Source organism: Megascapheus bottae, chromosome 15 (genome assembly GCF_031878675.1).
Source record: "Megascapheus bottae isolate mThoBot1 chromosome 15, mThoBot2.hap1, whole genome shotgun sequence".
Lineage (NCBI taxonomy): Eukaryota > Metazoa > Chordata > Mammalia > Rodentia > Geomyidae > Megascapheus > Megascapheus bottae.
In genome coordinates this window covers 31,724,067-31,745,078 of record NC_143523.1, presented here as the reverse complement: position 1 = coordinate 31,745,078, position 21,012 = coordinate 31,724,067, and the positions used below count along the sequence as shown (strand labels likewise).

The 21,012-nt window shown below is 37.7% G+C and overlaps 2 protein-coding genes across 3 annotated transcripts in view; one reads left to right on the top strand and one right to left on the bottom strand.

The window, feature by feature from the left end:
* The window catches only part of A1cf (APOBEC1 complementation factor), a 59,358-nt gene extending 58,486 nt beyond the window's left edge, over positions 1 to 872 (top strand). For both annotated transcript variants that reach the window (XM_090346352.1, XM_090346351.1), the window contains exon 12: positions 130 to 872. In XM_090346352.1, the coding sequence (XP_090202478.1) occupies positions 130 to 281 (152 nt within the window). In that variant the 3' untranslated portion in view covers positions 282 to 872. The remainder of the gene's footprint in view (positions 1 to 129) is intronic.
* A 19,176-nt stretch (positions 873 to 20,048) lies between these two features.
* Positions 20,049 to 21,012, bottom strand: part of LOC150054135 (neutral ceramidase-like) — a 52,851-nt gene continuing 51,887 nt past the window's right edge. Inside the window, 1 exon segment of the mRNA XM_090345531.1 lies at positions 20,049 to 20,238. Coding sequence (XP_090201657.1) covers positions 20,049 to 20,238 — 190 coding nt within the window.

Genomic DNA, 21,012 nt, shown 5'->3' with positions numbered 1-21,012 from the left:
CCATAGCTGCTGAGAACATCTACAGCATAGACACTTGCGTTTAGCTTCGAGTTATAGGTTCCAAGAAGACAATATGGCCAAGCTGAGCCAATCTAAATCTCTTTCATGAAGTTTCCTCTGCTCCTCTAGGATATGCTGTCCCCAGTGCAACTGCACCCATGTCTGCGGCCCAACTCAAGCAAGCAGTGACCCTGGGACAAGATCTCACAGCGTACACAACCTATGAGGTCTACCCAACTTTTGCAGTGACTGCCCGAGGGGATGGATACGGAACCTTCTGAAGATACCTTTCTTTCACTTTAACAGTGACACGTGCTGTGCCCTACAGAAGAAATAAACCTCTAACTCAGTACCCTAATGATCCTTCCCTGAAGTCATGCCTTCCCTGAAACTGCATGACTTAAGACTCATTGTAGAATCAAGACCTGTAAATGTTGTCAGTGAAGTCAAACATTAAGGAGTTTTCAATCAATAGAAAACTGAAGAACCCTTGACAGCAAAAAAAAAAAGCAAAGTTGTTCTTCCAAGGCTCATAAGTTTCCTGGGAGTGTGTTTATACACCTGACAGAGTGGGGAGAGGTCTCAGCAGGTCAAAGCTGGTTCTGACTTGGCGTAGGTTGCCTAAGGGCAACCAAATAATAACCTGCTTTGTGATTTGTAGAGTCACAAAGAGGAAAGAAGGTAGAAAGTTGTTTCACCATTGTCTACTGTGGTAGAGACATGAAGGCAGGCCTCCCCTCATAAAAACTATCCACAACTTCAGCCTAAAAGTTCTATTCATCCATCTGTCATCAGTGAGGATTTTTCTCACTGCACAGCCTGTGGGATCTTCCTAGAAATGGGTATCATATCTTTAAGATAAGTTTGAAAAACAAAACAAAAAAAAAGCCCATTTTTTTCCCGCTCATTATCCTATCCCTACTTTTTTCCTAGACTCAACTCCAGGACTCTTACAAAACTTGTACAGCTCTATAGTGCTGAAATGAGCAATGACTTTTTTTCTCATTTAAAATTTTGACTTGTTCATACCGACTGGCTTTTGGCTTAGACTCATTTTACCTGTCTGTAATATAAAAAAATAATGATCTACAGAAAATCCCCTGTGCTATTTTTCCCTAGTCAACAAATGGGTTGAAAATCATTTGAAAGAGAGAAGTGACACTGGAGGAGATTAGTAGCCAATGTTTGAGTATGCTTTGTTGTTGTTTTTCTTTTTCCTTTTTTTTAAACAAAGTTTAATATGTAGTCAGATTAGTGTAAAACTAATCATCTTCCTGCCTGTGACTCCTAAAAAATGTTGGGATTACAGGCATGTGCCACAAAGCTCTGGGCAGTTATAGTAACTGAAGGCTAGCCTTGAATTCTCTAATTCATTTATGTTAATTTTGTCAGTAATCTTTTACCTTCCCTTCTTTGTACTTTCTTTCAATAAGCAAAAGTATTTCTACCATAGCTGGTGGTTTATTTGAAAACATCAAAGGAAAATCTTCCATTCTTCACTGAAGATTAGAAACTGTTCAGACACACAGAGAGTATATTTGCCCAAGTCTTCTAGAGTCTTGGCACCCTTCCAACAGGACGGTGCTACAAACCAGAAACGATATTCATAGTTGGTATACTTTATATGATTGCTTTGTTCAAAACAGAACCAATTTAAGAGGTCCAATACAAATACTGTGTTGTTCTTCTTCCAGTTCATTAATGGTTTAAGATGTAGAACACAAGAATTTCCAGTTTAAAAAAAAAGAAAAGGAAAGAAAAAAGTAAAGAAAGAAAATCTCAGGCTCTTGTGAAATGCTTCAGAATTTAGGAAAACAAATACAAAGATCCTAAAAGTTCTGTCCACCCTGTGATGGAATTTAGTCAAACACCTGCTGAGATTTTAAGTTTGCTAATGCCAAGATGATCATCCTTCATACCAATCATATGAGAATGTTTTGGAGCAGGTACCAGGCATCACTACTTTTTAGATTCTTCAGTTATTTCAATGCACCACCAAGTTTAGGAGCTACTAATTTGTCACTGTCTCTAAGGTTTTTTTTTCACTTTAATGAAATACAAGTTAAATTAACAACTGCCTAAGTTAAAACAAATAGCTAACTTATATTTATATATAATCATCTCATAAACAGTATAAAATTGAATATGATTTATTTTGGCTACAAACTTGAGCCACACTCTAAAATGAGAAACTTTTAAAAAATGGCTCCTAAAGTAATTCTTACATCCAAATTGACACTTTTATCTCCAAACTAGCTTTTATTCTCAAGAAGAGTAATTACATTGACAAGGCAAATGTACTTTGGGATAGGCAAATTTCTTCACAGCCTGAAAAAAACATTTCAAATTCCGAGAGCAAAAGTTTCTATTTCCTGTAAAGTCTTTGAAAACAAATGGCAAAAGGCATTCTTTCTTTAGGCTCAATTAATGCAAAATGGAAGGACTGAGTGGCTAAGACAGGCATGTACCTGGCTTGAGCTTATTATTTTTAATGGAAAATAATACTGATTATTTTCATTTTCATAGTATTTTTGCCCTTCCATATTTTCTTCACTAATATGGTGAATTAAACAACTAATCACCAACCTATTCTTCCAGAATATGAATGATCTGTTTACTATGCATATGGTTTTATGCCAGAAACTGTGAATACAAACACATATATTTCCTCTCTCTTCATTGAGGCATACAATCTAGCTAGCCATGCTGCATTTTTCAGACCTAAATAGAATTGAATCAGCTGCTAGGTTTTGTCACTTGGTCAAAATCCCAAACATAAATCAACTCCATTCTAAACCTTAAGTTTCCACTGTGACTGCCAAACACTGAGTTGGTACAGTCCTTTTTTTTAAAGATGAATTTAACACTTGACCTATTATTGTCATTTAAGTAAAATAAATTTTCAAGTGCATTCCCCAGAGAAACAAGAAGAACTCTACAAAAATAGAAGAGGGAAAAGGAGGGTTAGTTAGAGAATCCAAGAAGTTTTTACATAGTGATTTGGGATGTGAATGAGAGGGTACTAAACTTCTCCTTTACTTGAGAACTTTAACTATTTCTGCTTTCTAATTATACTGTGTTTATAAAATGCAGAAGTCTAATCAAGAAGCTTTAACCATACTTATACTCAGTGGTGATTAGTATTTTCCTTTGCTGAACAATTTCGTTCAGAAACACCGTTTTCTGTTATAATTCTAAGAGATCTTTGCAAATAATATCCATTTTAAAAAGCCACCATTATCACCAGTTTGAACAGTAAATGTAGTTTGGGATACTTTTATATGGAACACTTCATAGAATTCTTTTTTTCCCTAACTGCAAAAAAACTATTTTTAGCCCTTATCTCTTAATGAAAATATAAGCTGCCAGAGAAAAAAATTTCTAAGTTCTAGACCTTAAGCAATCTCTTGCTTCTTTTCCTTTTTGTTATTGTCTTTATTTATATGAAGTTAGTTAAGGTGCCCAATGAAAGAGAAAAAAGCAGTATTAAAAGAGTGTGCATACCACACTAATTTTTGTAGTTTGTGTACCATGTTTTATAGACTTCTGTGACTATCTAACTATATTAAGTAAAATCATGCCATTCATTTATTGGGAAAATAATCATTGTTTTGGAAGATAAGCATATAATGTACACCTTACAATCATAAATCACATGAAAAGAGAATTCTAACATTGTGTAATTCTAGGATAATAAAATGGCTTTAATTAAATTTCCTCATACCACAATAAAGTTTTAGAAATGATCAATATGAGTTACTACTTTTTTTTACTTTCCTAAAAATCTACAATTTTGCTTCTTTGGAATATATATTCAAATATTAATCATCCATAATTGCAATCAGATTTTGATGAGTGAATTTCCAGTGTTGTATAAGTTCCTTCTGGTCCATCTTCTGAGAGAAAATGGGACATAATGAGAGTAATGAAGTGATTTACCATCCAATCAATAAAGAAAACAAAAGAACTACTCCATAAACAAATTTAAAGAGAAAACACGATTCCAGAAAGTCATGTGTTCTCTACCGCCCACACTGGAGGCCATCTTCTTATCCCTAGAGACTAAGAACAGGCATCTACAATGGCAAACATGCCTCCAGGACCAAATCTTCCTGCGGCAGTTCTAGAGCTAAAAGTGGCTGTGGTGTTTATAAAGGGTTCAGCTAAGAATGTTCTGGGTTTTTTATTATTAAAGAAAACAGTTCTTAAAGGTTGTTTTTAAAGAAAACTGGAAAGGAAGAAAGTATAACTGTATAACCATATATGGTCTGAAAACCTAAAGTAATTACTATCTGACCCTTTAGAGCAAATGTTTGCCAACCCTGCATTAAGACAAAACTGAGTATGTTGGTGTCTGTTCCGTACTTGCAGGTCTTGAATTCTCACAACTATAATTAGATTTGGATGGTAATAGAGTACCTCTCCCCCACCCCCCAACAGCAGATGTTTAAACTCAAAGGCTTGAAAAGGGAGTATGGTCTAGTGTCAAGCTCACCATGTCTTAAATATAGGTTCCTTCTTTGCTACTTTATGTGTACAGTTTCACCAACATGGTCTAAGATTTATATTACAAGTAGCGGATGGAGAAGCAATAGGAAAAAGAAAATATACCTACTGACTTCTCTAAGTTATCGGAAACAACACACCACACTGCTTATGTCACACTGGCCAGAAAAACGTACATGGCCACAACCCTCTATAAGAATTGATGGGAAATGTAGTTTTCATCTAAGCAAACACAAACATGATTCTACTATGAAAGGATGAAAGGGTAAATATTGAAGGCAAACTAACACAGCATGCCACCAATACCTGTACTGCTAGACAAGTGTGAAGATTAAATGACGTAAGGCACCAAAGACCATTGAGGACTGGACTTGGTACAGAGATATGTTTGAATATTGACTCTCCTTCATCTTGCCTTTTACTAGCTAAAAGGAAGCTAATGATTTATATTAGACATTCTTGGATTATTACTGAAAATAAGATTATAGTAGGGAGAAGTTCAGTGACAGCCCTTCTCCTCCCCCTACCATCTCTGAGTATTTAAGCCACTGTGTCATGCCCTTCCCATGAGGGAAAGCTGGCCTTGGTAGCCTGATTTTTTAATGAGTAGAATATGGCCCCAGGCATAGCTGTCATTTCCAAGGTGAGTTAGGAAATCTTATAATTTCCATGTTGCTGGCTCTTCTCACTTGTTCATTGTTAGGAAGCAAGACCACGTATGGAAAAATCTCACAGAAAGGAACTAAAAGCAAACTGTGGCCCAGGGAACTCAATCCTGTCAACAACCCCATTGCTGAGCTTGGAAGCAAGGCCTGGCTTTGGGCCTTGAGGGCCTTCAGATGGACAGACTGCCGCAGAGAGCAGGGCGTGGCACCTGGCTCCTGGCTCAGGTAATACATTTCAGGAAATTTGGTTATGAAAAAATACTCAATTGATAAAATTTACCCCACATACACACATCTCAGAGAGAAGTTATAAAGTAACAATCAAAGTAAACATGTGCATCAACTGTCAGTCACAGTAATAGGTCACAGAGTAGAGAAAGTCACAGAGTTGAGGTGAATTCAAATGTGTTTAGTATCTGAGAAGTGCAGAAGACTGTGTGAAACAGAGAAACCAACCTCAAGGTTGAAGTTTTGGAGTGTATGTGTTGGCGTCAGTGTTGGGGGGCCAGGTGTGGGTGTCCAGTGCTGAAGGAAATGAAAGCTGTGGGGGAGCGCTTTGTTCTGTAGGTGACCAAAGGCAGATGAGTATACATGTGGATGAAGTGGGAAGAAGAATGGAGAAGGGGGATGGGTGAAGAAAGGGAGTGAGGGATAGGAAGGAAAATGGAAGGAGAGGGGAGGAAGGGAAGATGAAGGGGAGATGTAATGAGAAAGGCAAATCTGAATTTGTGAGAACCTGGGTTGATATGGAGTAACAGCAAGGAGTTCCTGCCTTTTTCTCCCTTATCTCAAATAACGAGTAAAACTCATTCCCTCTTGATGAAAAGTACCATGATAGGAACCATTTTAGAGTAAAACAAAATTCACTAAGAGTCTTCTAATTTGAAATTTTACAAGGACATCAGATATAATATTTGTGAGAAGAGCGGACTCTTCTCAAAGGCGTAGTAGCTCATGCCTGTAATCCTAGCTACTCAGGAGGCTGAGATCTGAGGATCAGGGTTCAAAGTCAGCCCAGGCACAAAAGGACCTGAGACTCTTATCTCCAATTAACCTCTAGAATTCAGGAAGTGGGGCTTGGCTCAAGGGGTAGGGCAGTAGCCTTGAGCTGAAGGGCTCAGGGACAGTGCCGAGGCTGAGTTCCAGCCCCGTGACCACCACCCCCCCAAAAAAATGAATTCGGGCCTCCCATTTTCAGTTCTGCCATGGACTAACTTCCCTTAATGTCTGACCTACGCTCTGAGACAAAGCACAGCCATCAAAACATGAGCTAACAATGGTAGACCGGGCAATATTGTTTCACCTGCATCAAGTCAATGTATTATTACTACATTACTTTCTTGCTTGTAACTTGTCAATTGTTCTATCTCCTTTGCATGCTCCTAACAGAAGCAAATGTGATGAAAACACAGCAGGGAAAGCAAACAGCTGACACAGAGAAGACTTCCCTACTTCCCTACCTTTCTAGACATCAGTGACTCAGTTGGACTCCCTTTCAACCCACCCACAGTACGCCATACTCACTAGTAGTCAACCAACGTGCAAAAGAATTTCTTCTTGCTGGGTGAGATGGCTCACACCTGTAATCCTAGCTACTCAGGAGGCTGAGATCTGAGGACTGTGGTTCATAGCCAACCCCAACTAAAGGGTGAAAATGGAGATATAATTCAAGATATAGAGCAGTAGCCTTGAGCAAAAGAGCCAAACAAGTCCCTGAGTTCAAGCCCAGTATCAGCACACACACAAACATACAAAAGAAAATTTATTGAATTGTACAAGCATATGATTTACACTTAATTATGCACCATAAAGCCTTAATATAAAAACAAAACAGCAAAATGAATGTGAAATAGGAAAAGCTACAAGGTAATTAGTAAAATCACACAAAGAAGATTCCAGTGCTCTCAATACAAGAAAGTACATGATGAGCTAAACCAAATACTCTATTACCACTAGACAATACTTTGAGGTAAAGCACTAAAATTTCATTTTGTCTTTTATATGCACCGTAATTAGGCTACAACATTTAACCATTATTATGTTTAACCATACCAAGGTTTTTCAAGAGCCATGTTAAAGAAATTGTGGTGAACTTCCTTAGGGAATATCAAAATGCACATTAATTAAGAAAACAAAAAACAATGGCTTATCTAAAACACTTTTTGATCCCAAGGGAAAGGACTCCCTTCCTCATCAAATTATGTAGCATCTCAGATCAAGAGCCAGAGTTGGGTAAATACTTTCAAAGAAAACCCAAGCCAATCCTACCTCAGTAGTTCCTATAGATCTGCAATTGTGCCTCCAGCATCCTTCAAATAACCTTCTGCTATTATTCTAAGAAAATAATCAGGGATAACTATATGTTTTTGAAGCCGATGTATAGAATATGAACAATATGAATTTGTATTCTCTATTTGTTAGTTGGGAAAAATTAAACTCCATGTGCATGTGTATGTGTATATTTGTGGGTATGTATAGGCATACACATGTGCATGTGGATCCACTATAATTTATTTGTATTCATGGTGAGCTTTCTTGGCTTGCACTTTCTGATAAAAGCTGAGATAAATCATGACCCTTGGCTTGTCTTACTGATTTCCTGTTAGAGACTTTATTGTTAGCCTAATGTGCCTCTGCTAAGTGCCTTGGGAACCATATTGCAATGTCCAACCACAGTCTCATCTCCCAACTAAGGTGATTCAATAAAATATTCATGAGATAAAACTCCCAATCTAAGTCTGGCATGAAGACCAGAATATTCTGTGGCTTGTAATTAGACAGTTTAGGAAGAGCCAGATAAAGATTCTTTGCAATTGCAGTGTAGCAGACATTTCTTAAAGGTACATCATGATGCTATATCTCTACCATGCCTGATTCCATGACAGGGACTGGCCTGGAAGTTAAGTAATCCGAGTTCTAGTCCCAGACATACTATCAATTTCACCTCTATCATTGGTCAAGTCATGCAAGGAGGCCAGTGGTCAACTTTCTCCTTTGCAAAATAAGACGAAGAGGCTCCTACATCCACTGGAGTAAACACCCTAAAAGGACCCTAGAGAATGGTACCCAGTTGTATCAACAACTCTGGTCACACAAAATAGTGTATCTTTTTTTTCCTAAATACATTTAGTTCAATGAAAACAGAGACAAGTAAAATGTGTACAAAGACAACCTTGCGATAGCCAATTGCTTTCAAACTCTGGTCTCACAAAATCCCCAATGCCATTTCCAACTATAAAAGTCATGACCGTCCAAGTTAAGTACACACTAGACAATATGCGTACAGTAGATTAGATCAAGTATGACATCCAGTGGTCTATTTGGCTAATGACACTTTCACACAGCCTGGGGAATTCTGACCTCCTTGGCATTTAATCTTGCTAAACAGATTTCAATGGAAGAAAAGCCACTGGAACTAACAGGCATCCTCCAGGGAAAGCCAGCCATGCAAGAGGAACTGGGCCATTTATTTTCCCCACACTTCACAGCAATCCAGAGACCAATATTATTTTCCATCAAAATGGAAAAAGAAACAGAGAGGCACATAGGTTAACTTGCCTGACTGTTTACCAAGCCTGCAAAATATCAGCTTTTAAATAAAATCTGGCTCCTGACGCCAGGCTATGTGAATGCTCCTGAGACTTCAGAGAACATGTTTCCAAGTTTCTGTGTTATAAATGTGGAAATAAGTTGAAGGTCATTAAGTGACACTTCTCCAAAATAAAAATTACCTAAACTCAAAAGCTGCTGTGTAGCTGGGATTACTGGCATAAATGAACACTGCTCAGTTGATTGATGAAGTTGGGGATTTCATTAACTTTTTTGCCCAGACAGTCCTCATGATCTCACCCTCTTAGGTGGCTAGCATTACAAATTTGAGCCACTATGCCCAGTCCCAGCATAAACATCTTTACCTCTAAGCCACAAATATCCTTTGATTAAACCTCAGAAAAGAGGCAGAGTTATCATTTGGATTCCATCCCAATAACTGGGTAACTAGAAATGACCATACTAATTGTTTCATTTCAAGCATGAGAAGACAAATGAAGAAAGAATAAATTTGTGACAATGGATCCTGAATTTGTAGGTACTGCCATTTGCACAAGAGACAAAAAGTCTGACAGACTTCATGTTCCAAAGGCTTTACCCAATATGGCCTGGCTTAATAATTAATGTCCATAATCATAGCACTAAGTCATTAAGAGAAAGTAAATTAGTCCTAGAGACCTCCATTTAATCAAGTAAGGAAACCTGTAATCTAATTTAAAAAGATAAGATTTAACATTTAAGGTAATGAAAGTAGATATTTTCTATGTGGTTAAATAGCTTATCTTAAAGACCAGCTTTGATTCACCATATTCTCAACCCCTGAGCATAATAAACAGGAGTAGGGAGAAGTCATCCCTTCTTTAGCCATAACATTTTCTTCAATTAGTCACAGGCTTAGCCACAAATATGGAGGTTCTACTCCTGGAGAACAGTGATTTTTTCCATGCCCACTGCCTTTTTTGTCATGATAAAAAAAAAACCACATCCCTTTCAGTATAGTCTCACAGCTATTTACAAAGCTATTTACAAAGAATATAATTTTTCACTCACACTTCTCAAATCTTAGAAGGGAATTCAATACATAGCCACCAATAACCTTTCTGACAAGATGTGTCCTCTCCACTCATGCACAATTTGGGGACCAACCATTTTAACATTTTAACATTTCCCCCAGGAAATGTTTTCTCTGTTTCTCCTTCAGCCATACCTTTTCTTTTATCTAGAATTGCTCCCTGTTGCCTACTTCCTTTTTTGCTTTTCTCATTTTCTTAGACATTTCCACTTGTCAATATTTAAGGATTCAACACAAATATAATAAAATGTCTTCTTCAAAGAACTTAATTTTCCCATGGAGAATGAATTTCATCTTCTGTAGTACAATAACATTTTCAGTTCATACCCAAGAGCAAGAAATTGACCCAAAGATGTTCCAACACAAGCCTACAATTCTGTTGCTTATATTTAGCTGACATTTTTGTCATTTCTGAATACCAAGCCATGTTCTATATGCTTTATATGTATTCAAGCCTCACAGCTTACCTATGAGATTAAGAACCTCATATTTCAAAATACTGTAACTAAGACTCAGAGAATTTTCCCAATGGTTTACATTACAAATAAGTGTCACAACCAAGTTTCAAACCCAAGGACCCTGACTCAAGAGCCATGGTGGTGGCTATGGCAGGGTGTTCCTCAGACTTCCTTCAAAACTAATTCTTTAGTAAACATTACTCACACCAAGGCCACTCTTCCCCTAAGTCAGTTGCTAACAAAGACTAAACAGGATACTAAAGCTGGGTTATTCTGGACCAACTCATGAACAATTCCTACAAGGTGGGTAGAGGTGTACCATAAATACTAAATTGTTTTAATGCTCCACAAAGAAATTACTTGAAAGCCAATGCAGTTGTTAAACATCTGTAGGCAAGTAGCAAACTAGAATTCCTTGGTGGGATATTTGTGTCTAGAAAGTAAAAAACCAGACCTAGCTGAGGAGTGGATGGGGACAGAAATATAACATATTTTACAACATGGCTTCTGTATTCAAGTTTCCTCTGTTGAGTTCATCAGTCATGTGGGCTATTTTCCTATGGGATTGTTTCTGTGAGATTTGATAGTTGCAGGATACATTGAAATGTGAGGTAGTCAGTACCTCATCTGGTATTCAATTCAAAACAGAAATGTAGATATGTCAACTTCCTGTTGACGCCTAGGGAAACTGAGACTGAGCATCACAAAAACAGTGAGGGCTAGAGCTAGAATTCAGAGTACCTCTTGCTCTATCTATTTGCCTGTTCATTTTCAACTATGACTCATATCTTGAGAGAACACTTAAAATAGCTTCCTACAAAGAGGTTCTTGACAAGAGACCTTCTGGGATGATAAGTTCAATTATCTGTTTTTACTGGCAAGATAAAACCAAAACGTGTGATCTTTTTCAAGAGAGTGGATTCGAAATGGAAATCTCAGAACATTAAGTATAAATTCTGCCTTCATGATGAAAACACTCAGTCCCTGCTACAAACCTGGAAAGCACTAGAGGTGATGTGTCTGATATATACTAAGGATACTGCAGAGGACTGGAAATGTAGCTCACAGACAGAGCACTTGTCTGACATAGGGAAAAAACAGAAGGGGGAGGAAAGGAAAGGAGGAACAGGGATGAGAAAGGAAGGGAAGGGGAAAGGTCAGAAGTGGGGGAAAAAGAGGGGAAGGAAAATCCCTCCCTAGAAGTCCTTTCTCACTAGACATTCAAAAAATGAACAGCATTAAGAATTAGTGGGTGGGCTGTTTGGGGGGAACATACACCACCACTTGTCACAAGCAAGACACAATTTCCAAAACCCAAAGGGAATACATGGCTTATTTCTCTTAAGGCTCTTTATTGAAGAGTCTTCGATCTATGTGTATCCAGGGGAAAAGCACTTGCAAATGAGAATCTTGTGACTCTCAATGTCAAGCAAGTCATGTTCTCAACCATATGAAAACTTAAAGGCCTTGTGAATGGGCTCTGTCATTCAGTTTCAGGTCAGTCTATGCTACAGAATGAGTTCCAGAGCAGCCTATGGTATATAGTGAAATATCTCAAAATAATATTAAGGTTTGTCTTTAAAATATTTTCTTGAAGCATACTAATATGTAAGTGCAGATACATTGTGGGATTAAAATATGTGATGTTACTAAAAAGCAAGATTTCTTCCCATTGTCATCTGGCACATTTTACTGTCTTTGTATTATTTCTGGTTTGAGTCAGTAGATGGCACTGCAGATTTAAGGTAGGAAAAATCCCATTGAGTAAACGTGGATTCATCCTAGATTTAAGATGCTATTTTGCTTTACTCACTTGTTAACCCATTTCGTGAGCCTTTAGACCAATTTATTCATTGCTTTAGTCAACAAAGACTTAGCAATCACTGCTAAGGTAGAAAGTGTCAGTGAATGAAACACAACCTTATTCTTTTGTGGAAGTTAAACAGCTCAGAGTTTGACACATCTCAAATTCAATGTAAATAGCTCCATAATAGTTTTATCATTTAATGCATGGCATACATCAAAAGCTATTATTCAGCATCATTTCACATGCTTTTACACCTTATGTACATGCAGTATAAATGCTTTGCTGCTCACCTTTTGGCCTCACATATGGAGACGGTTCCTGAGAGAACTGGCTCAAATTCACATGGGTATCGCAGTATGCCCTTGTGTGGAGCGTCCTAATTTGCCAATCCACTTCTCTCCTGTTGAAGGACATTTAGGTAATTTTATGATTTTTCACAATTAAAAAAAAAGTTACACTGTAATGAAGAAGCTCTTTCCCTAGAGTCAAACTCTCTGGCTTCCTGTCCACGTTCACCCTCGGCACAGGCTCCGTTAGCGGATGCTGCTTTGACTGAAGTTCTTCTAGGACTGGTTACTAGCTTTTAGGGAAGTTCAATACTACCTTGCTCCAATTTTCAAAAAAATAATTTATAGAGCACAAGATAAAACTCTGTCCCATTAGTAAAGGGCATGATCTTACTGGAGAACAAAATACAGGAGGTGGATTGGTGCAGGCTGCCTTCTGCCATCTTTCCTCTATCCATCACTCTTTTTTTAAAATATATTTTATTGTAATTAATAAAAGGGTTACATGATATTTGCCAGATAGAAGGTGCATTAATTCACATACATTGATACCCTTTCACATGTCTTGGTACCCATTACCCTCCCCCCCATCCACCACCCACCCCCCCCATCTTGGTTTTCCCCCTTCCCTATCAAATTTCAAATAACCAAATACAAATAAATTCAATATATCAGATAACAAAGTGAGATACTGTAACAATATGAGATACCAAAGGAACTTAGGCTCAATGGTTTCCCTCATTTGTCATAATCAGTAGAAACCTTGGGCTCTACTAGCAGAGATCTGCAATAGAGCAAAACCTTGATACATAAGGCCATATAGTATGAAGCTAATTGAAAGGACCTCCAGGATATTGAAACAAAAGCCATATAATGAATGATTGTTGTCCTTAATGTACTATGTTATCTCTCATCACTCTTTCTTTCATCAACTTTTTACCCTGTCATCAGCTTGAGCTCAGGGTCTGAGCCCTGTCCTTGGGATTTTTCAAGGCTAGAGCTCTACCACTTGCGCCTCAGCCCCACTTTCAGCTTTTTTTCTATGTATATGGTCCAATGAATTGAACCCGGGTCTCCGTGCATGTCAGGCAAGCACTCTACCACTAGGCCAAACTCCCAGCCCCTCTTTCATCATTTTTTAAAACAGTTATCACATCTTCATCTATCAACCCTAGCTTATATTAGAAGTACTTGGAAGATATTACCAAGTATTAGCCCTGGGCCCTTTTGTTTGGGGGTAGATCCTAGCAGCAAACATTTTTTTTTAAGTTCCTCAGATGTCTCTAGTGAACAGCTAAGAGCAAGAACCACAGAATGGTGATATATAAGCTGGAGCAGGGAAGCATGGCACATGGCTATGTACTGTGACTTTGAAAGTCAATGAGCGTAGCAAAGATCAGTATTTCCCACATGCTCTCCAATTAATCTCCCCTTAGCACTGTCAATATTTGTATTAAACTGCTTATTTTCCTGATGACACACTCGTGTACATCAAAGACGTTCCTCTGTGTTCTCTTAATCATAGGACAGTTCTCTGGCCCTGGATACATGTCATTGAGGTCTTGAATACCTGCCACATTGTACTGTATGTCCTATTAATCCTTCCTCAGCTCAGTGTTCCAACAAGATTATGTACATATTTTATCAATTCTAAAATGTTCTCCCATGTATTAACAGTAAACTGTTTAACTATGTATACAAAGTAATAATAATTCTATCTCAGTGATAACAGATGGGTTCAGTCCCAAGCCATGTAATTCCCAGGTTCATCTCTTTAACCACTACCCTATGCTACTTCTCAACACTTGGTAGAGTGATATGATTGTGTAATAAGTTACTGGGAAAATAAAGTTGAGGTGGGATTACCTGTGATAGATATACTGTGCCATGCAGTACAAACCAAAACCACAAGACCTGCTTAAATATAAACATTCCAAAAGAACAGAGAAAAGCAAGGACTATGAGTAAATCATCACCACAAATCAGTGTAGCAGAAACAGGAACAACTCAAGAAAACAAACCCACAAGTACCACAACTTAGAATTTACAAGGAGCAATTTCACTCCATCAATTCTGTATCACACATGCTATTATTTGACGCTTTTTGGTTGGTGGCTTTACAGTTTATTTGGTATTTTAAACTTTGAACATGCAAATGATTCATAAGAAAATATGCACCTAATTGCATTTCTAAATATTTAATAATATTTTAAGGAAAAGAAAGCTATGATCGAATATGAGATCCATAAAGACATTTTTGTTTCTTTTAACACTCAGTTAGCAATCAAATTTGGGGAATACTGATGGGAACCTAAAGACAGGTTAAGCATAGCTCTCCAAAGTATAGCTATGATCTTTATGGGTTAAGGCCTAAGTCCCAGTGTTTCCTGCACCAGTCCTGTGGTTTCTGTTAATGTCCTCTATACAATTAGTCATCTGACCGAGCACTGAGATTTTTGCAGGATCCTGATTTTGTTCCATCTTCTTATGTAGCCCACCATCACAGGTGACCGTACTTTGAAATTAATATCCTTGTGCTTTGCATGCTGAGCTTTAACCTTAAAGATACATCAAGGTCATGGCAGAGGACTAACCTTTTTCTACTGGCATACTAAGAAATGGTATAACTCCTCTCTATAGAAAAGCACAAATAATGAGATAGCAAAGGATAAACAACCAAATCAAGACACAAAGGAAGAAACAATCACAAGATATTTATAAAGATTTAATACCCAGAATATAGGAAATAAAAAAGCAAATACCAGAATAATAATTCCATTAGGAAAAAATTAGTAAACAGACAGTTATCCAAAGAAGTATAAAGGGTTACTAAGTACATGTAGAAAATAATGTCCTTAGCCATAAAGGAAATGTAAACAAAAAAAATACCATCACAGTCAGAATAGCTATTGTGAAGAAAATTGCAAATATTGCTAAGGATATTGAGGATGGGGTGAAGAACCTTTATATGCTGTGGACAAGAATATAAAGTAGTGTACTCACTCTGGAAATCAGCATGGAGATTCTTCAAAATATAAAAGCAGAACAACCTTATAATCCTGCAATACCACTCGTGGGTATATATCCTGATGAATGTAAGTCAGCACACACAAGAAATACTTACACATTCCTGTTTATGAGAGTGCACTATTCATAGTTAGCTAAACTGTGGATTCTGCTTAGCTGTCCATCAAATGGTGAATGTGCAGAGAAAATGAGGTAAATATAGACACAGTAGAGTATTGTTCAGCCAGGATGAATACAGGAAAATGATAGAATTAAAGATCATCATATTAAACAAAATATGCCAGATTGAAATAAGTAGATATTTATGGGATTTTTTTGTAGAAATTAGACATTAAGAAGATTATGTGAATGCAAAATGGAGCTTTTTTGCGGGGAGTAGAAAACAGTAGTAGGGCCAGGGTGAAAGCAATATAACTGACATACTACTTCCTATGAATGCACTATACTTTGTGCATTCACAAAGTGATTCACAAAGGCTGGGAGTTTGGCTTTGTGGTAGAGTGATCACCTAGCATGCATGAAGCCCTAGGGTCAATTTCCCAGAACCACATACACAGAAAAAGCCAGAATTGACACGGTGGCTCAAGTGGTAGAGTGCTACCCTTGAGCAAAATGTGTCCAAGGACAGTGCCCAGGCCCTGAGTTCAAGCTCCAGAACTAGCAGAAAAAAAAGTGATTCACAAGGTGAAACTTGCATGATCTACAGAAAACAAAATGCCAGGCATAGCAGTGTCAGTGTTTCAAGGATGAGTCAGAGGCTCAAAAGCTGAAAGACCAGCCTAGTCTGCAATAAGCTCCCAGAAATAGAACAGAAAGGAAGATTGGAATGACTATTCTATTTGCTTCAGAATTTGTTAAAAATCCTTGCCCATGATGGAAGACACTGATAGGTAAGCAATGATAGAAGAGATAAGTTGCCATAGAATATTTATATTACCCAGGAAAATAAAGAACAAACATACTTACAGGGCCTCTGAATTCCAAGACATCCATAAACCACTATCTCTCATTTATCACCTCCTCTTAACCCATTCATCCGCCATAGGAAGGACAGGGGAGGATAGAGAAGGGGAGGAAAGGGGAGGGGAAGGGAGGCAGGGAGGGGACCCAGAGGAAGGGAGGGGAGGCATGGGGAGGGGAGGGCAGGACAGGGCAGGAGGCGAATCCCTGATTCACCCTCTTTCAGCATTCACTTCTTCCAGAACACCCTCTGGCAGACTAGAAGACTGATTAACCCAAAAGTGTTAGGTTCATTCAAATTCAGTCTCTCATGTTTAGATGGGTAAATAATTATACAAATGCACATTTATAGTATAATTATTCAAATCATTATTTTTCATACCTTATAGTTTATTTTTGAAATGAACTGAGTTTTTCATTCCTAAAATGCTATAAAGTTTGCATACACATGTAAAAGTATGGATTGGGGATTAGAAATTTATTTTACAATCTGGGAGCTCATAGTTGACTCAGATGATCAAGCTAACGGCCCCCATAAACAGGCTGGAGTTGCCATCCTCATATCAGATAAAATAGACTTCAAACTAAAATTAGTGAGAAAAGACAAAGAAGGTTACTACATACTAATAAAGGGATCTCTCCTCCAGGAGGACAAAACCATCCTAAATGTCTACACCTAATCCCGGATCTCTGAACTACATCAAGCAAACTTTATATTCACTGAAAACATACATAGATCCAAACACAGTGATTGTTGGTGACTTTAACACACCACTCTCACCTATGGACAGATCAACCAGGCAAAAATTCAACAAAGAAAACTTAGAATTGAACAACTGAATAGACCAACTAGATCTAACAGATATCTTCAGATTATCCAGCAACAACACAATATGCATTTTTTTCAGCAGCACATGGAACATTCTCCAAAATAGACCACATTTTAGGGCATAAAAGAAACCTGGGCAGATTCAGAAACACTGAAATTATTCCCTGCACTCTCCCAGACCACAAAGGCATCAAATTGGAACTGAACACCAATCTCCACCAACAAAAACCCTGTAACTCATGGAGATTAATCAATACATTATTGAATCACCAATGGGTCATCGAGGAGATCAGAACAGAAATCAAACAGTTTATGAAATTTAACAAAAAGGAGCACACAAAATACCAGCTCTTTGGGGACACAGCTAAGGCAGTACTTAGAGGAAAATTTATAGCTCTGAGTGCCTACCATAACAAATTGGAAAAATTGCAAACCAACAATTTAATGTGTCACCTTAAGCACCTGGAAGAAGAGCAACAAACCAACCCTTAATTCCAGTAGAAGGAAGCAAATTATTAAAATTAAAGCAGAATTAAATGAATTGGAGTCCAAAAAAACTATAGAAAGAATCAACAAAACAAGGAGTTGGTTCTTTGAAAAAATTAACAAAATTGACAGACCTGTAGCAAATCTTACCAAAAAAAGAAGAGAGCATACTGAAATAAACAAAATCACAGATGAGAATGGTAATATCGCGACAGAAATTACCAAGATCCAGAGCATCATGAGGGAATACTTTTCAAAACTTTATGCCTACAAATTTGAGAATCTAGAAGAAATGGATGAATTCCTAGCCAATATTAACATACCCACACTGAACCAAGAAGAACTAACCCAACTAAACAGGCCTGTTTCAAGCACTGAAATAGAAATGGCAATAAGAGACCTTCCACCTAAGAAAAGCCCAGGGCCAGATGGATTCACAGCTGAATTCTATAAGGTCTTCAAAGCAGAGATCACACCAACACTCCTCAAGCTCTTCAACGAAATTGAAAATGAAGGCTCTTTGCCAAACTCATTCTATGAAGCCAGTATAACCCTCATCCCCAAACCAGACAGAGATTCATCAAAGAAAGAGAACTATAGACCAATTTCTTTGATGAATATTGGTGCAAAACTCCTCAACAAAATACTGCCCAACCATCTACAATAACTCATCAAAAAAAATCAACATTATGATCAAACAGGATTCATCACAGGGAAGCAAATCTGGTACAACATATGCAAATCAAGTAATATAATTCAACACATCAACCGGAGTAAGGACAAAAATCACATGATTATCTCAATAGATGCCGAAAAGGCATTTGACAAGATTCAAGACCCCATAATGTTAAAAGCTCTGGAGAAACTAGGAATCCATGGAACATTCCTCAATATAATAAAGGCTGTGTATGACAAACCCACAGCTAGTATTATACTTTGTGGCAAAAAGCTAAAGCCATTCCCTCTAACATCAGGAATGAGACAAGGATGCCCACTCTCTCCACTCCTCTTTAACATAGTATTAGAATTCCTAGCCAGAGCATTAAGGCAAGAAGCAAGCATAAAGGGGATCCGAATAGGGAAAGAAGAAGTAAAACTCTCCTTCTTTGCAGATGACATGATTCAGATGATTTCAAATGCAGTTTATTTCCAGGCAGTTCATGTTGACTTGGCATATCTCTTTCTTTAGGAGATTAGGCTGGGTATTTCACAATGCCCCCCAAATATATTTCAAAATATTATTTAGCAACTGTCTGGAGTCTGTTTCCCCACAAAGATAGACAATATGTGACCTGAATATCAGTAATGCATAATGTCTCTCCAGAATGCATATATCAAGTTGAAAAATCAAAATAGTTAAGTCCTAACAGTTACTTAGTCAGCTTAAATATAATTGCACTAATTGTCCAGACTAGAAACAAGCAAAATGATTGACACACAAGTCTTAATAAATGTCCTTTCACCAAATGGATCTGTGGACAACTGATGAGTAAGCTGCTTAATATAAAGAAAGATAAATGAATGAGGATCTCCTCTTAAAGACTGCCTTCCCAACCAATAACAATGCTTTTTAAAATCTATATGAAGGATAAAACTTTATGGTTTAGGGTAAATTTGATTGGCAAAAATAGTGAACAAAAAATAGCCTAAGTCTTAGATATGAAACACAATTTGTGGGAACAGGACACTTAGGGAAATATAAGCCATAATCAAAATATTTGCAAGTTTGGCTTCCTCATAATTGGGCCTCTGAAGGCAATTCCAGAAATGATTAGCGCATCAATAACTCTTAACTAGTCAATAGTAAGTCCAGAGTGACTGCAGCCAAGAGCTATGTTTATTTGAATGCATGAAAAACTGACATGCTTATTTTTGTGTTTCTCTAATTGGGCCCATATTCTATGATAAGATTGTGTAATATTTTAAATACCCATTTGGGAGAAATGGTCTAAAACCTTATTGTAATATTAAGTCCACTTAACTTCATTCCCATTTGTACAATCCAAGATTAATCTAGCAACTCTCCTCAATCATCTCCAGTGCTAACATTCAATAACTTTATGAATGCATAGTTCAAACACTAACACTGTTCACATGGCTTTAAACATTCTTACCAACATTTCACAGGTATCAGAATAAAGGGACATGTCCCTTAAAGAACTGCAAGGCCTCAAAGGAAATCGTGCTTTAGGTGGTAGACTATGATACATGGCTACTGGAGAAACCAACAGAACATTCACACACACACACACACACACACACACACACTGGTCCCATTGTCAGTAAACAATTTGTCCCCAGACAGAGGCAATTATAGAAGTCAAAATGGTAGTTCATATTCATGCGGAATAGTTCTAGGATGCACAAGTAAAGCTGCTCTTCAAATATCTGTCAACTTTCCACTAATTAGTTATAACTTCAAAGGATGGAGAAGTGCCTTCAAATGCAAGTAGGACCTCAGGCTTCAGAATTTCCTGCTTGTGATTATGTACAAAATATCTTATTCTATAGACTCCAGGTTGAGCAGTGTCTGGAATATGCCATTCTATTGTTGCATTACCCCGACCCAGTAATCCCTTGTGTCAGTAAAATCTGCTAGTAGAAAACAAGTAAAATATAATTTAATACTTTAGAATGCCTATTAAATTCAATGAAGACTCAAGTAGAGTCAAGAATGATTGAGGCAATGTTCTACACACTGAGGGGACATGGCAACAAACAACAAATATAAATTCCTTTTGCCTATTAGGGAAACTTCTCCTATGAAGCTTTTGTTTTTGTTTTGTTGTTTTGTTTGTTTGTTTTTGGTTTTTGTGGGGGTTTTTTTGTTGTTTTTTGCCAGTTCGGGGCTTGAGCTCAGCGCCTGAGCACTGTCCTTGGACTTTCTCAAGGCTAGAGCTCTACCACTTGAGCCTCAGCACCACTTCCAGCTTTTTTCTATGTATGTGGTACCCAGGAATCGAACCCGGGTGTTCGTGCATGCTAGGCAAGCACTCTACCACTAAACCAAACTCCCAGTCCCATCCTCCTAAGAAGGTTTTTAAAAAATACATTTATTCTACTTATGTAACTACCTAACTATATCCATCCCATGAAATCTTACCAAATATGCAAAACAAAAATAGCTCCTCCTTTCTACAATTACTTAAAGATAAATTAAAAAATTATCATATATGGGCTGGGAGTTTGGCCTAGTGGTAGAGTGCTTGCCTAGCATGCACGAAGACCCGGTTTCAATTCCTCAGTACCACATACATAGAAAAAAGCCAGAAGTGGTGCTGAGGCTCAAGTGGTAGAGCTCTAGCCTTGAGAGAGTCCAAGGACAGTGCTCAGGCCCTGAGCTAAAGCCCAGGACTGGCAAATAAT